The 17858-nt window shown below is 44.4% G+C and overlaps 1 protein-coding gene across 5 annotated transcripts in view; it reads right to left on the reverse strand.

The window, feature by feature from the left end:
- The window catches only part of TNS1 (tensin 1), a 608338-nt gene extending 590697 nt beyond the window's left edge, over positions 1-17641 (reverse strand). For 3 of the 5 annotated variants that reach the window (XM_068246100.1, XM_068246098.1, XM_068246096.1), the window contains exon 1: positions 17290-17640. In XM_068246100.1, the coding sequence (XP_068102201.1) occupies positions 17290-17406 (117 nt within the window). In that variant the 5' untranslated portion in view covers positions 17407-17640. Of the gene's footprint in view, positions 1-17289 lie in introns of all 5 variants that reach the window. The other 2 variants (XM_068246095.1, XM_068246102.1) reach the window with 2 other exon arrangements.
- Positions 17642-17858: the final 217 nt, after the last annotated feature.

The following is a 17858-nucleotide window of genomic DNA, read 5'->3' on the forward strand; positions in this document are numbered from 1 at the left end:
TAACCCTGCGGCAGAGTGCGCTGATAGGCTCATATGCATAGCACCGCCCCCCCTGCACAGTACAGCCGCGCCTGCGCAGTAAGCCAGAGCCACTCGTGCACGAGCTACTCCGGCTTGCCGTGCTCGTGCAGGAAAGTGAACGCAGTCACAAAATCTGTTGTGGGGTCCCCCGAGAGGCAACAGGGCTCCGGAGGGCAGAGTGGGAAGCATCAGGATCCAGAGGCTTCCTTGCCCTTAGGCAAGCGTCTGTTTTTCTCACCTACAGGTACACTTTAAATATCGCATTTCTGGCTGGTTAAAGGCGGCCATACATCTATCGACTTGGCGGGCGATCGACCATCCGATTCAATTATTATTAAGGAATCGGATGAAAATTGGAGCCGCCAAGGGAATGCTGATCAACAATGCAACCAATGGCGGGCACAAATTGGTTGCATGTTTCAATCGGACATGCTGCAAGATGTCGGGCTGACGTGGTCGATCAGGTGTGAAGCGGTACCGGCGAGCGATATTGGGACTACCGACAAACCCCTCGGCGCTGCCCCCGAATGTAAAATGTGCCTCCCCGCCCCCGCAGTATACTACACCTATCCGTGTCCGCCGATGGCTCCGTTCGCAATCTGCATACAGTACATGCGCGCCATGAGGTTGCCGAACTACCGTGGGAGGGTGTGACATCACACATGCGCCATTCTACACACTGACAACCACATGGGGCGCGTGTACAGGGCTGTGGAGTTAGTACCAGTGATGTGGAGTCGAGGAGTCGGAGTCATTTTGGGTACCTGGAGTCCAAGTCGGTGGTTTCATAAACTGAGGAGAGACAGCCCTGGTTGGTACAAAAATCATTCGACTCCTCAGTTTATGAAACCACCGACTCCAACTCCAGGTACCCAAAATGGCTTTGACTCCTCGACTGCGACTCCTTAGTCTAATACTTACCAGGTTTGTGTATCTGGTACAAAAATCATCTGACTCCTCAATTTATGAAACCGTGTTCTCCCAGGATCTTTTTGCCAGGCGCTCCACCCGGCTAATTTTGGTGAGCACCCGGCTGTCATCGGCTTGCCTCCTCATCCTCCTCCTCTGCTGTAAGCAGAATTGCACTGGCCCTGCATTCCCCCGTCATGCCCCACCCAGCTATTTTTTTCATGCCACCCAGCTGGAAAAAGTTTCTCGAGAGAACACTGTGAAACCCCGACTCTAGGTACCCAAAATTAATCAGATATCTTGACTCCACAGCCCTGCGTGTGTATGCAGATTGTGGACGGAGTCACAGAGTCAGTGGTGGACACAGAAAGGTTAAATATAGTGCACTGAGGAGGCATATTTTACCTTGGGGGGGGGGGGGGGCAGAGTCGGACCGGCGGCGCCACGGATGCAGCGCCAAGGCATATTCTCAATCGATTTCAGGGTGAAATGAATCGGAAAATCGGCCTGCGGTGTATGAACAGGCAACAGATCCCTTTCCAATCAGATTGGATGAGAGAGACACAGAGAGACAGAGAGAGATCCGTCTCGATCTGGCCATGCAATCGCCTGATGTATGGGCACCTCAAAACCCACCTGACTCAGACGGTGGCACCTTTGACCCAACCAGCTCATTTCCACCTCTCAGGAACTTCCAAAAAGACCTGAAAACGAGAACTCTTTGTGCTCGGAAATAGCGTCTCATCCCGGCTACAACAATGGGCTGCGCCCGGTGCTTACCCGGACACTGGTCTGTCAGCGGCCGCTCAGCTTACCTGCTCTCTGCACGCCGCGAAGAACATTATTCCTGGAGGAACGGCCCGAGCTCCTGTGATCTATTCTGGTATAATCTTCCAGAACTTCACATGAGAGATCCTCGCATACCTGCTGGGAAGGGAGCATGACAGGCAGGCAGAGATTCCTGCGGCCCAGGAGAGGAGCACAATGCTGCGTATTTATTTTCTCTGCTTGGATTGGATTACTAAGCAATGCTTAGACAAACAGCCCTGTCCTTCCTCTGTTCTGCCTCCAGCAAACCTCCCTGTGCACAGAGCTTATCTGGCACCCCGCGAGGCCGGCGGGAGAGCGTACCTGGGGCTGCGCGCAATCGCCCGGTGTAATAGGCAAATGCCAGGGACTAATAAGACACCTTATGTAATCCGCGCTAACAGAATCACTGCCTAAAACAGGCCTCACTGTCTTTTCTTTCCTTACTAGTTACTTCTTACGCAATTGGCAGAAAACCTCCAGGCCATTGTTACATAAAAGAAACTTCTGTTCAGTTATTTTTTAGGGATTCAGTTGCACATCACTTTACGGACTAAACTTAAAGGACCTCTGTTGCGAAAATCTTAAAATTCAAAATACATGAAAACACATACAAATAAGAAGTATGTTTCTTCCAGAGTAAAATGAGCCATAAATTACCTTTCTCCTATGTTGCTGTCACTTACAATAAGTAGTAGAAATCTGACATTACCGACAGATTTTGGACTAGCCCATCTTTTCATGGGGGGTTCTCAGGGTTTTCTTTATTTTTAAAAGCACTTAGTGAATGGTGAGCAGGGAAGCTGGCCAGCATCTTTGTATAAATCTTTTTCAGGGAATGTCTTTATAAAGAATAAAGGCCATTCTGAGAATCCCTCATGAAGAGATGGACTAGCCCAAAACCTGTCAGTAATGTCAGATTTCTACTACCTACTGTAATTGACAGCAATGGAAAAAAAACGTACTTATTTGTATGCATTTTAAATTTTAAGATTTTCGCGACAGTTGCTCTTAAAGGGGTTCTGTGGGGGTTTCTAAAGAGAAAAACTGCCACTTACCTTGGGCTTCTATGAGCCCCATGCAGCGGTAATGTCCCACGACGTCCTGCTCCCATCCGCCGTTCCCCGCAGCCGGCACCGGGCTATTATTCGTCTGACATACAGACGAATAATGCGCGTTGCCGTGCCTCCGCTTGGGTCATCTGAGGCTTACTGCGCAGGCGCAGTACAACGGAGCCTTGTACTGCGCTTGCACAGTAAGCTTCCGATGACGCAGGCGGAAGCGAGCGGGTGCGCGGCCACTCTAGCGCAGCCGCAGTTGGATCCCATGCCGCTTAGACCTGGGCCGGCGGCGGAGAACGGCAGATGGGAGGAGGACGGCGTGGGACATTACCGCTGCACGGGGCTGATAGAAGCCCAAGGTAAGTGTCCGTTTTCCTCTTCCACAACCCCCCACAGAACTCCTTTAAAGCCTGGTCTACACTTTCAATTATGATTGGCCAATTACTGACCAATTTTACCGCCTCCATGTAGTAGGAGGGTCAACAGATATTGAATACTATCATCAGATTGTGTAGGTGAGCTCTCATAGTACATGGAGGAGGTAAAATTGGTCATTGGCCAATCAAAATTAAGCGTGTGTACCAGGCTTTACAATAAGAGCTCACATCAATTACAATGATGCTCACATCACTTTCCAGATACATTTACGAGAGCTCTGCTGAAAGTTACAGTGCATACTGTATACAATTACAAACATCCCATTTTGATTGGCCAATCACTGACCGATTTCACTACCTCCATGTAGTAGGAGGCTGGATTCACAGTGGTCAGATGCATAACGCACACGTTATAATGAGTGTGAACTGCAATGGAGAGTGGGCATAGACTTTATGATAAAGCCTGCATGCAGCGAGTTAGAATAAAAGCTTAAAGGACACCCGATGCGAAAATAAACTAATGAAAAAAAAATGATTATATCTATCTTCCGTCTCCTAAATATGACTTTTTAAGATATTCTAGTTTTCTTTTATGTTTAAATCTACTATTTTAGTTTTAACTGTTTTATTGTTTTTGCTCAATGACACATTCATTGAAGTATGCCAGAGCTAAAATCTATGAACTGTTGGCCTTTTTATCTCTTTCCTGCTCTCAGAAGCCATTTTCTGCTAGGAAAGTGTTTTATAGTTGAAATTTCTTATCAGTGGGGGTCACACTGTAGTCACTTCCTGTCTGAGTCAGGACTGAGTCAGCCACTTACATACCTGATATTTAACTCTTTCAGGCAGAGAAAGGAAAAAAGGAATACAGCATAGTTATTTGTGTGCTAGGCAGTGTACATACACATGTCTATCTCATCATGTCACATGTCACTTCGGGTACCCTTTAACCTCTTCAGGACCACAGGCTTACACCCCCCTACTGACCAGGCCATTTTTTTTACAAAACAGTGCAGTGCAGCTTAAACTGTTCGCTGCACAGTCATACAACTTAGCACACAAATGAGCCTTTTTTGAGCCTGGCTGGCTCATTTGCGCTAATTGCCGCAAATCGCCCAAAACCGCTAAACCCAAATGCGTAGCCTGCACCATTTTCAGGCGATTTCCCAGCGATTGCGTTTTAGTGCTATAGAAGCGCAAAACGCGATCGCAAAAAAAATCGCCAGGTGTGGATGGTGGTTTTTTTTGGCGTTAATCGCCAAAAACGACAGAGCAAAACGCTAGCAAAATCGCTAGCGTTTTGCGATCAGCAAGTGTGAATGGGCCCTTAATACTGGAGGGATTTGTCACGCTGTAGAATCATTGTGTAGTAAACTCCAAGGGGTCGGGAAAAGTCGTTTACTATATCAGAAATGGTCATACTCCAGCACATAAAGTATTATCTAGTACTGCATCTTATGTCAGTCAATAATTGGGAGTCTGTTTTTCTTTTCAATGCTTCAGCAAGCGAGCACAGACGGTGTCTAAGCTAGATCCCAATGCACAGTGCTCAATATGCAGGGATTTGCATGCAATGATCAGGCAACAGCTTGCACAGGAAGCATAGGCCTCACCAGCTAATGCAGGTACAGTGCTGATAGCGTGCTCCTCTGTCCACATGTCTGTGCAGGCTGGATGATGCTGTAGTGTTGCAGCCATGCACAAGCAAGTCACAGATGACAGGCAATTCCCCCAGTAATGAGGCAGCAGCTTACACAGGAAGGATAGGTCTCACCAATAGATGCAGGTGCAGTACTGATAGTGTGCTCCTCTGTCCACATTTCTGTGCAGGCTGGATGATGCTGTAGTGTTGCAGCCATGCACAAGCAAGTCACAGATGACCGGAAATTCCCTCAATAATCAGGCAGCAGTTTTCGCAGGAAGCATACTGTAGGTCTCACCAGGTAATGCAGCTTGCGGTGTTTAGCCCATACAATGGAGTAGTGCGCAGATAGTTAGCAGGCTACAAGTGGCTGCCTGCCCACTTAGCAATTATGGGTCTCGGAATGACGTATGACGCATGTGCCCGCCCACTTTCCACTATAGCCAGATACAGAAATTACCGCAGGGGCCAAAAAGCACGTTTACTATAATAGAAGCTCTATTTTATCAGGGTTTACAATCAGGGCTGTGGAGTCGGTACAAAAATCTTCCGACTCCAACTCTAATGCCTCAGTTTATAAAATCACCGACTCCAACTCAAAATGGCTCAGACTCCAACTCCTCGACTCCTTAGTCTAATACTTACCAGGGCTGTGGATTTTGCACAAAAATCATCAGACTCCGACTCCTCAGTTTATGAAATTACTGACTCCAACTCCGACTCCAGGTACCCAAAATTACTCAGACTCCACAGCCCTGTTTACTATACCAGATATTACTCCCATATACTTATAATGGTGCTTAACTGGGACCTGGACACTAAAAGTGGATACTATTCCTGAATGTTTATTATATCTGAGTTTACTATAGCGAGATTACACTGTATTATTTGTGATCAGTCCTTTCTGTTTGTATTTATAGTACATACAGTAACTTTCAGAACTGATAACTGAGGCTAAGATTATCAACTCTATGGAGAATTTGCACGCTATGAGTTTCTATTAAAAAGAAAAAAAGTTGCCAGGCTGGTAGGAGAGTCATGTGACCGTTCCACGGCGTCATTGTATTGAACGTGGATTGTGACAGACGGAGGAGACCGCCAAAAGCTTCTACAAAGTTTCACACCGCCTTTGAACTCAGGAAAAATTAAATAAAACTTCACTTCAACCGTACCAGCGAGCATGGCACTACAAGTCCCAGCAAGCCTGCCACCCCCCAGCAGCTGGAGTATTACAGGCCGGGCTCTCCCCCTCAGCTTTACAAGAGACAAAGCCGTGTTTGTGTGCCTCTGCCTCGACCTGCCCAGATCGCCGACTTGCCCCTGCAATACTACAACTAATTAAAAATAAAAAAAAAAGATGAGAAAACAAACAAACAGAGTAAAGCTTGGCGCTCCGCAGACTCTATTCTGCAGCACAACAAAACCTTATTGTCTGCACAGGGCCGCCAACACACTCAGATCAGTTCTGGGGGCTAAACCCTAGCACAGCGCAAGGACCACCACACATCTCCCGCCGGTCCTACAGATGTGCTGGAATTCTTCACAGACCAACAAGAATCATGGTCACCAGAACACTAATAATATTTAAAATAGATCAAATAAAGTCCTAGCCACAATGGCCTCAATTCACTAAGCTTATCTCCTGTCTTTAATAACGTTTCTAGCGTTATCACCATGGCGATAAGGCATGTAGTATTCAGGAAACATTTTACCTCAGGCAAACCTAAAGTTAACTCTTCTGTCTTTAAGTTAACTCTTCAATCCTTAAAATAACTCCAGAAGTGTAACGTTAAAGACAATTAACTGCGTGTGAAAATGACTACAGAGGAGGTGGAATGAAGAGATAAGGTAACTCTCTCACTGTGTGGTGGCAAGTTTACTCTTGCCTTATCTCCAGCATGATCTTAGTGAATTGAGGCTAATGCCTACATGTGAAACCTACAATTGCGATTCACAAAATTTATTCTCTCCATTTAAGAACAACTGAAGTGAGAGGGATATGGAGGCTGCCATATTTATTTCCTTTTAAGCAATACCAGTTGCCTGGCAGTCCTGCTGGTTGATCCTCTGCCTCTAATACGTTTAGCCATAACCCCTGAACAAGCATGCAGCAGATCAGGCGTTTCTGGCATGATTGTCAGACCTGACAAGATTAGCTGCATGCTTGTTTCTGGTGTGATTCAGACACTACTGCAGCCAAATAGATCTGCAGGGCGGCCAAGCAACTGGTATGGTTTAAAGGGAAATAAATATGGCAGCCTCCATATACCACTCATATCAGTTGTACTTTAAAAGGGAACCTTAACTGAGAGGGATAAGGATGTTTCCTTCAATACCAGCTGCTTGTCAGTCCTGCTGATCTTTTTGATTGTAGTAGTGGCTGAATCACAGACCTGAAACAAGCATGCACCGAATCCAGTCTGACTTCAGTCAGAGCACCTGATCTGCATGCTTGTTCAGGGGCTGTGGATAAAAGCATTAGAGACACAGGATCAGCAGGAGAGTCAGGCAACTGGTATTCTTTTAAAAGGAAAAATCCATCTCCTTAGTTTAGGTTCCCTTTAAAAGGAGAACTGTAGTGAGAGGTATATGAAGGCTGCCATATTTATTTCCTTTTAAGCAATACCAGTTGCCTGGCTATTCAGCTAATCCTCTGCCTCTAATACTTTCAGCCATAGGCCCTGAACAAGCATGCAGCAGATCAGGTGTTTGACAAATTTAGACAGATATGACAAGATTAGCTGCATGCTTGTTTCTGGTGTGATTCAGACACTTCTTTAGGCAAATAGACCATCAGGGCTGCCAGGCAACTGGTACTGCTTAAAAGGAAATAAATATGGCAGCCTCCGTATCCCTCTCACTACAGTTCTCCTTTAAGTTGTTTCGATATTAAAAACACAGTAACCAAGCAGTTCGGGGCGACCCAATTTGCAGTGAATTGTGGGTAACCACAGATGTTCGCTGAATTATCGCAAATTCCTTCTGTTTTTTAAGAAGGCAAACCACACTTCGTTATATTAAAAAGAAACCTTACTTTAACTTACTATAACGTGCCACTAAAGTCAAAGTTCCCCCATCTATCAGATTAGACACAACATACGGTAATACTCGCCGTACATTATTATATAGTATTTATATAACGCCAACATCTTCCGCAGCGCTGTACAGAGTATATGGTCTTGTTACTAACTGTCCCTCAGAGGAGCTCACAATCTAGTCCCTACCATAGTCATAGGTCTATTTATATTGTGTAGTGCATGTATCGCAGTCTAGGGCCAATTTAGGGGGAAGCCAATTAACTTATCTGTATGTTTTGGGGATGTGGGAGGAAACCGGAGTGCCCAGAGGACACCCACACAGACACGGGGAGAACATACAAACTCCTTGCAGATAGTGCCCTGGCTGGGATTTAAAAACAAAGGACCCAGCTCTGCAAGGCAAGAATGCTAACCACTATTCCACTTTACTGCCCACCATCTATGCCACCATGCTGCCCATGGGTGGAAAACAGCCAGATACACCAAGGTGATCAATCCCTGTCTGGCTGGATTTCATTCTGATAGCGATTGATTCCTACTCCATGCAGCAAACTCAGTTTTGATAGAGGTCAGCAGAAAGCTATCAAGTATCGATCAAACCCCAAGTATTGTACTGATCAATGCAGTGAAATGCTGTGCTATGCGGCCATCAATTCCTGTACCACCCACCAGCAGAGATTTTACAACATGTCCAATCTTTTTTTTTTTTTTCCCCTCGATAAAACATCCAGAATCGATCAAACGTGATACATTGGTGTCCACAGGGGTCTAGCAAATTTGATCAAGGTGGCCAAATCAGCCAGACAAAATTGATACATGGCCAGGGGACTTAAGGCTCATACACACATCAGACCATAGTTTTTTGAAAATGAAAGATCACAGACCAATTTTACCCCTTTCCATGTAGTATGAGAGCCATACTCTGCACAGTCTATTCTATGGAGCTGAACTCCACATCAGACAGAAATCTTTGCAAGATGCTGCACACACAGATGCTGTACACATTCAAAAGATCAGTATCTGCAAAAGATCTGTTCCTGCCAAAGATCCGTTCCTGCAAATTTCATTCATAGTCTATGAGATCTGCAGATCATCATACACACCTTGTTTAACTGACATTCATCTGCAGATCAGATCCACCAGGATGGATTTTCAGATCTGCAGATGATTGTCAGTTAAACAAGGTGTGTATGATGATCTGCAGATCTCATAGACTATGAATGAAATTTGCAGGAACGGATCTTTGGCAGGAACAGATCTTTTGCAGATACTGATCTGTTGCATGTGTACAGCATCTGTGTGTGCAGCACCTTGCAAAGATTTTTTTCTAATGGGGAGTTCAGCTCCATAGAAAAGACTGTGTAGGTATGGCTCTCATACTACATGGAAGGGGGGAAAATTGGTCTGTGATCTTTCATTTTCAAAAGACTATGGTCTGATGTGTGTATGTGGCCTAAGGATTTGTACACTAAACTCCTCTCCTTACCTGCCTCCTCCATAGCAACAGTACACATTGCTGGGCTGTAGCCTAGCCACATGGCTGTACAACACTCAACCCTTAAGGGCCCTTTTCCACTAGAGTGAATCCGCATGCGTTGTCTGCATGCGGATTCGCATAACCAATACAAGTGGATGGCCCTGTTTCCACTTGTCAGTTTTTTGGTGCGTTTTTCTGTGCAGGATTTTTCTGCACGGTAGAGCCTGCAGAATTCGCCTGCGTGTGGAATGCAGGCGATTCTCAGGCAATGTATTTAACAGGGGAAATCGCACATGCGTTTTTTTGCCGCGATTTCGCGTGCGAATTCGCACCAAAAGTAATCTAAACGGAACCAGGCAGTGACATGGTTAAATTCGCATATACCCTGCCTATGCGAAAACGCATGCGAAATCGCTGCAAAAAACGCATGCGGAATCGCATCCGCATGCGATTTCGTCAGCTGTGGAATCCCGGCGATTCGCACCGCACTAGTGGAAACGAGCCCTAACTGTTACCTGAGTAATCAAAGTCTCATGCCTGATACAAACGATGCAATTTTCCATCAGATTGATGGTCGAATCGATTATTTCCAACAGGTCCTATCGTTTTTTCTGATCAATTTTCCCGATCACCTCTATACAGGAAAAAAAAACAAAACAAAAAAAAACACTATTTTAAACTAGAGCGGAACTGTCGGAAAGAATCGATTTGACCGTCAATCTGTCAGAAAATTGCACGTTGTGTTCCTTCCAGGCATCACAGGCATTGTGCATGTCTACAGCTACTGAACAATTATTTGATAAAAACTTACTGAAAAGGTAATGGACTGGATTTCACTTTGCTTATCAGTGACATGGCTGTTTGCTCAGTCTTATCAACTGCAATTAGTGAACAAACATAACAAAGAGGTTTTTCCTCTGCAGGATCCAGTGACTTCAGCAGAGGTGAGAGAATTTAAAGCGGACCTCAACTCAGAACTTCCTCTCTGTTCTAAAAGATAAGCAACAGCATATTAACCTCTAAAGAAAAACATTTTGTTATGCTAGGCATACACGGCTGGATTTTGCTGTTCGATTCTCCCGCTCGATCGATTCTCCCGCTCGAGTCCACAGGCGATTCTCTTCTCTTCTGCTCGTTTTTCTTATCTTTTCCCATTGTCCTCAATGCAGAATCGAGCGGTGAAACGATCGGGCCGGTGATCGGACGTGTTGGAAATTCTCTATCGAGCCATCTAAGGGCTCGTTTCCACTATCGCGAATCCGCATGCGTCCAACGCATGCGGATTCGCACATGGTATGCAAGTGAATGGGCCTGTTTCCACTGTTGCGTTGGTGATGTGCGTTTTTTTGAGCGGTGAAAAACGCACAAAAGAGTCAACGAATTCGCCTGAGAGTGGAATGCATGCGAATCGCATGCAATGTATTTAATAGGGAAATCGCATGCGTTTTCACCATGCTTTTTTTGCTGCGAATTCGCATAGGTACCGATGTAAATTCACACAGGCAGTGACATGGTTAATATCGCATATACCCTCACCTATGCGAATTCGCATGCGAATTCGCGGCAAAAAACGCATGGGGAAATCGCATCCGCATGCTAATTTATCAGCGGTGGAATACAAGCGATTCCGCACCGCAATAGTGGAAACGAGCCCTAAATGGCTCAGAATCATGCCGTGTATTCCCAGCATTACAGCTAATGCAAATCCTGCAATAAATCTTAAAGATCCAAGCCGCCGTGACTGTCATTAGCGTCGTTCGCCTTATCGCACATATGTACCCACGTCGCGATAGCTCACCAAAAAGAAAAAAAAAATCATGGGATAAAGTGCCCAAAAATATGGGTACATAGCTTTACACGCACATTTGTCAATACTACTCATTGATTGCCAGAATCTGCTAGAAATCAATGCCCTAACGTGCCAGCCCAAGCAATAATTTCATCCAAAATCAGATGGATTTATTGCACAAAGTGGAAAACCAAGGCCAATTGCATGCATATCCCCAAGTCCATTGTTCTCCCTCTTTAACCCTCAAACTCCATATTGTCACCACGTCTCCTCCATAGCATCAGAAGTCATCGCTACTGTGTCGATAATGAGCAGCTCCCAGCACTACTGTACTCTGAGCAGCTCAAATGGGGGACTTTTGATTTTCCCACAGATGACAATACTTTAGGTCAACAGCAAGTAGGATTTATGAGTTGTAGAAAAACTACCAGCAGTTTTTATCGTATGTAATGCCAGACTATAATTCTAACTTTTTCACTTGCAGGGTGAAATAAGGGTAAAGAAGGGTAAATTAAATCAGGGCTGTGGAGTCGGTACAAAAATCGTCCGCTTCCGACTCCTCAGTTTATGAAACCACCGACTTAGTCTAATACTTGCCAGGGCTGTGGATTTTGTACAAAAATCATCCGACTCCTCAGTTTCTAAAATCACTGACTCCGACTCCGGGTACCCAAAATTGCTCCGACTCCAACTCCAAAGCCCTGAATAAAATTTATGCTCACTACTATGCACACTACTGGGGTGACATGGGTGTTGCTGTGGTAACCTGTGTTACCTTACCAACGTGCGCCTTACCACAGTAATGCACACCACCATGCTAATGGTGTAATGGGCGCAGTTCCAAGTACTTGCGCACGGAAAATGTACCGGGCTTTTGCGCATCTGGCCCAAGGTGAGTTTATTCCTGACCAAAGTTGTATGAATCACCCCTTATGTTGCTACAAAATATACACAGAATCATAAACTCAATAAAAAAAAATAAATACATACACAGTATGTTCATAAAACTGTCACTGCTCCAGATCGATTGTTTGGCACCGCACTGTAGACACGTCAGGCAGCAAACATCCTAAGTTTGAATTCCACAGGTAGCCTTGCATGCTGTCCCCCACATTTCAGCAGGCCACCTCCTATGAACACAAAATGCTTATCGGTTTGCCGCCTACCGGTATTTAGAGTGTCAGCTCTTTTGGTAACTTAGGAGAAAGGATTTCCATATCTTGTACAGTGCTAGGTAAGACCAGCTAGACCTCTACATACTACAGACCAGAAGTCACCAAAAACTCCAGATACCACTGCAAACTGAACTGACATACAGCGTATTGTTACGTTACTTTACAGAGTCCTCAAGCAGATAAGTGGTCAGCTATTCAATTCTGGAAAAAGCAAATCCACACATAAATATTCATTCCTTATTGCAAAGGCAGAAAATAAAAAAAAATAGAATCTGGCGTTATACTGTGAAAAAAAATAAATATGAAGAATTTGGATTCTAAAAAAATTAAAGGCTTATTTTGTCCAACTTGCACACAGCTGGACCTGAAACAATCAAAATCATCAGAAACATTTGATTGGTCCAATTTCAAACCGCATGTAATCTGCATTAAGGCCTAGTGCACACCGAGCGGTTTTGGTCGCGTTTTTAGAAACGCTTGCAGATGTGGAAACGCGTGGGTAATGTATCTCAATGGGCTGGTGCACACCAGAGCGGGAGGCGTTTTGCTGAAACGCATACTCCCGGGGTGAGGCATTTTTTTGGATTTCGGAGGTGTTTCTGCCTCCAATGTTAAGTATAGGAAAAACGCAAAACGCTCTGAAAAACGGCAGATCAAAGCGGTTTGCCGGCGTTTTTGTTACAGAAGCTGTTCAGCAACAGCTTTACTGTAACAATATCTGAAATCTGCTATACTGAAAACGCTTCCCAAAACCGCAAAACAGTAGCTTAAATGCTTCATAATAATAAGAACAACCGCTGCCAAAACCGCTAGCGTTTTGCGCATCTGCTAGCGGATTTTGGTGTGCACCAGGCCTAAAAGGACCCCTAAAGTGAGAGGGATATGGAGGCTGACATGTTTATTTCCATTTAAATAATACACATTGCCTGGCAGCGCTGCTGATTCTCTGCCTCTTAAGGGGCCCATACACAGGTCGATTTCAGCCATCAATAGATCGATTCTATGGAATCGAACAAAAGTTGATTCTATCAAATCTATTGATCTATCAATTTGCGGCCAATTTTGATCAATTTGTTCTGACAGGATGGAAGATCTAGGTCAATCTAGCTCGTCCATCGTTTGACTTAATGATCGTTGTATTTTTTTTTTAAACAATCGTCGTTTGAAATGATCGGGGAACGATCGTTTCAAACGACTATAGTCGCATCTGTGTACACACGTTTAGTCTAGTTTAGGGAACCAGCAGGAAACCTCATAGGGAACAGTTCTCCAATCAAAGCATCCTCTACAGCAAGAAGCGTTATAATTGGTCGAGTAATGTGGGCGTAGTTTACTACAACCTATCCGAAACCTAGCGGTTCAAGAGAGTGCTTTCCAGCCAATTACCTCAGTGGAATTTCCATATGAGGTTTTCTGCTGGGTCCCCTAAATTAGACTAGCGCCGGACCTGAGCCAAGTTGGGAGGTAAGTACTTGTGTTGGGGGTAGTCACATGGCGGGACAAGTGGGAAAGTTTAATGACTGAGAGTTTTGGGGAAGTTAGTTTTGTAAACAAAAAAAAACAAAAAGAACAAAAAAAAAAAGGAGGTGTCATGCAGGTTTTGAAGGTGGACCTGAACTCATAACTTCCTCTTTACTCTAAAAGATAAGCAACAGCATAATAAACTTTAAAGAAAGACATTTCTTTGTTACAGCAGATTATAAACCCTGCAATAAATCTGCTGTGTGTCTGCTTCCTGCTTTCAAGAAAGCAGACATAGGGTTAACAGCCTGTGTTTACAAATTAGCTGTTCTGCCGAGGCTGCCGATATTCCTGACCTGATATAGCTGAGAGGTCAAATTACACTTGTGATTCGTCACAGATGAAAGGGGAATTAGACAGGCTAAACTCTCAAAACACATACAGGGTGGATTTCAATGTTTTCCTTCTGTCCTGTGCAAGAGTTCAGGTCCACTTTAAAGGGGGTAAGTAGCTCTGTATTAAGCGGAGTTGGGAGGTAAGTAGTTAGCTGTAAAGAAGCCAGGGTTGGTAGGTGGTATACTATACTATATCAGGGTTGTGTTGGTAGAAGATGGTGTTTAGTTATGCAAAAGCACAATTGGTAGATAAGTCGTTTTGCATCTGGGCAGAGCTGGAAGATATTGTACATGGTTGTGTAGGTATGCAGTTATGTATTAGGCTGCAGTGTTGGCAAGCAGCTGTGCATAAATATTGAACACAAGTTAGAGAAAAGTCGGTTTAAACTTCCGAAGATCAACAGATTTCGCCGTTTCGGACAAAAATCGTTGTAAAAAAAAAAAATGTAGCTAAAGGACAAAGACCCGTATCAAGTATTCTGATCGGTCCAACCTTCAGAAAAGGACAAACTATGGGCAGATATCGCGTAGAAAAGGGTATACAAGTCGTCCAAATGACATTGTTCTAGACCAGGCATGGGCAAACATGGCCCTCCAGCTATTGAGGAACTACAAGTCCCATAATGCATTGCAGGAGTCTGACAGCCACAGTCATGACTCAAAGGCAAATGCATTGTGGGATTTGCAGTTCCTTAACAGCTAGAGGGCTGAAGTTTGCCCATGCCTGGTCTAGACTCTAGAGCACACATGTGTTGTGTGAAATCTCACTTCTGCACATAGTTTTTCTATGACATAATCGTTTCTTATGTGTGTCAACAATGTATGTTCTCCCTGTGTCTGTGTGGGTTTCCTCTGGGCACTCCGGTTTCCTCCCACATCACTAAAACATACAGGTAAGTTAATTGGCTTCCCCCTAAATTGGCCCTAGACTATGATACATACACTACACGATACATAGATAGACATATGACTATGGAAGGGATTAGATTGGGAACCCCTGAGGGACAGTTAAGTGACATGACAATGTACTCTCTACAGCGCTGCAGAAGATGTCGGAGCTATATAAATATTAAATAATAATAATAATAAAGCTTAAACTACTTGACATTTCTTTTTAGGAAAGGTCATTGCTCGTTTGTGTGCGCTGTCTTTTATCTAACGTGTGTACGGACCTTTAGTCAGAGTTGGTAGATAAGTAGGTAGGTAGGGCTCTGCGTCTATGTGGTTGATAAGAAGTCATGCGGACAGTTGTATATGAGTGTAGTAGATAGCTGTGTATGTATATTCATAATTACTAGGAATAACCAGTAGGAAAGTAGCTGTGTATCAAGTAGAGTGGACAAGCAGAAAGGTAAGTACTTGTGTAAAAGGGCAGATATGGAATGTAGGTATCAGCATAGGTAAGTAGTTAAGGAATAGGTAGTTACATAGAGTGGAGTTAGGTTATTGAGAAGTAGTTGTGTATCATGCAGAATGGATAGACAGTAAGCAGACAGTTGTATATCAAAAGCTGGGTGAGTAGGTAGAGCGGTTTAGCAGGTACCCCAGTAAGTAAGTGGTTATGTATGAGGAACAGTTGGTAGGTAAGTAGTTGTGTAGATGAGTAGTTAAGTTTTAGGCAGAGTTGTTATATAACTGGTAAGTAGTTATCAGAGAAAGTGGGTAGTGTCTTAGGTAAGTGGTAATATATTGGTAGGTAAGTGGTTATGTATTGGTAGGTAAGTGGTTATGTATTGGTAGGTAAGCGGTTATGTATTGGTAGGTAAGCGGTTATGTATTGGTAGGTAAGCGGTTATGTATTGGTAGGTAAGCGGTTATGTATTGGTAGGTAAGCGGTTCAATATCAGGGCAAAGTTAGTAGGTGAGTACTAGGTAAATAATTATGAATAAGGAACAGTTGGTAAGTAAGTGGTTGTATAGGTGAGTAGTTATGTTTTACAAAATTGATAGATAACTGATAAGTAGTTATCAGAGAATGAGGGTAGTTATGAATCAGGCAGAGTTGACAAGTAGTTAAATATGATTAAATATGAAGCAGAGTGGGTAAGTAGGTAAGTGGTTGTACATGAGTAGTTTTTTGGTAAGTAGTGAGTAGTGAAAGTAGATAGTTAAGAAACAGACAGAGCCTGTAAGTAGTTATTTATGAGGCAAAGTGGGTAAGTAGGTACCTGAGTAGATAAGTGGTTATGTATTAGGAATAGTAGGTAGGTGGTTGTTTATATACGTAGTTGTTAGGTAACTGTAAGTAGTAATCAGAGGACATGGGTAGTTGAGAATCAGTCTATAAGTAGTTTATATGAGGCAGAGCTGGTAAGTAGGTACCTAAGTAGGTAAGTGGTTATGTATTACAAACAGTAGGTAAGTGGTTAGTTATACTGTATATGAATCAGAGCTGGTAAGTAGATACCTGAGAAGGACAGGTTAGTGGTTATGGATTAAGAACAGTAGGTAAGTGGTTGTATATCTGAGTAGCTTTTAGGTAACTGGCAAGTAGTTATCAGAGAAAGTGGGTAGTTAAATATTAGTCTAGAAGTAGTTACGAGGCAAAGCTGGTAAGTAGGTACCCGAGTAGGTTAGTGATTATGCATTAGGATAGGAACAGTTGGTAGGTAACTTGTTAGGAGTAGTTGTCAGGTAACTGGTAAGTAGTTATCAGAGAAAGCGAGTAGTTAGGAATCAATCTATAAGTACTTATGTATGAGGCAGAGCTGGTAAGTAGGTACCTGTGAAAGACAGGTAAGTGGTTATGTATTAGGAACAGTAGGTAAGTGGTTGTATATGTGAGTAGTTGTTATGCAGTTATCAGAGAAAGTGTATAGTTAAGAATCAGTCTAGATAGAAGTAGTTATATATGAGGCAGAGCTGGTAAGTAGGTACCTGAGAAGGTAAGTGGTATATATGTCAGTAGTTGTTAGGTAACTGGTAAGCAGTTATCAGAGAAAGTGGATAGAATCAGTCTAATAAGTAGTTTTATATGAGGCAGAGCTGTAGGTGGGCAGCAGAAGAACTCTCAGCAACACAATGCAACAAGTGCTGGGGATGGAGGGTTGGTGGTCGGTTGGGTGGAGGGAAGAAGAGTCGGTGGTCGGATGGAGGGAGACAAGGAAGGGTGGTCGGTGGTCGCACATGGCTCGTACCTTGGCTGGCAGCAGCCTCCTCCTCTCCTCCATGCTGATGGGCTCCTCATGTTGGGGGTCTGCAGACATGGGAAGGGGCTCCTCTTCACAGCAGATGAAGCTCACGGTGCATCCCATACAGGCAGCCGGGCAGGGGGGGCTCCCCACAGGTAGACAGGCGGCAGCAGAGCCGGGCTGAGGGGCTCCCCATAGGTGACAGCAGCGGCCAGGCAGAGAGTGCAGAGCGGAGGAGGAGGAGGGGGACTTACTATGGAACTTGCTGCTTGTTTTCCCTCCGCGCTCCTCCTCCTCCTCCTCACTGTGCTGCCTGTGCAGGAAGTCCACAGGACACTAGAGATGGGAAGTTCGGATCTTTTCAATGATCCGGATGATTCGAATCGGATCATTGAAAAGATCCGGATCTTTGATCCGAATCTCGGATCATTTTACTACCGAAGCATTCGGGGTGAGATGACTAGCAGGACAGGTCTTTCCGTGCTGTGGACAGGAGAAGGGGAGGGGGGTGGACACACAGAGAGAAGGGGAGAAGATGGACAGAGGGCAGGGAGTGGACAGAGAAGGGAGGAGGG

This window comes from Hyperolius riggenbachi, chromosome 7, assembly GCF_040937935.1.
Source record: "Hyperolius riggenbachi isolate aHypRig1 chromosome 7, aHypRig1.pri, whole genome shotgun sequence".
Classification (NCBI taxonomy): domain Eukaryota; kingdom Metazoa; phylum Chordata; class Amphibia; order Anura; family Hyperoliidae; genus Hyperolius; species Hyperolius riggenbachi.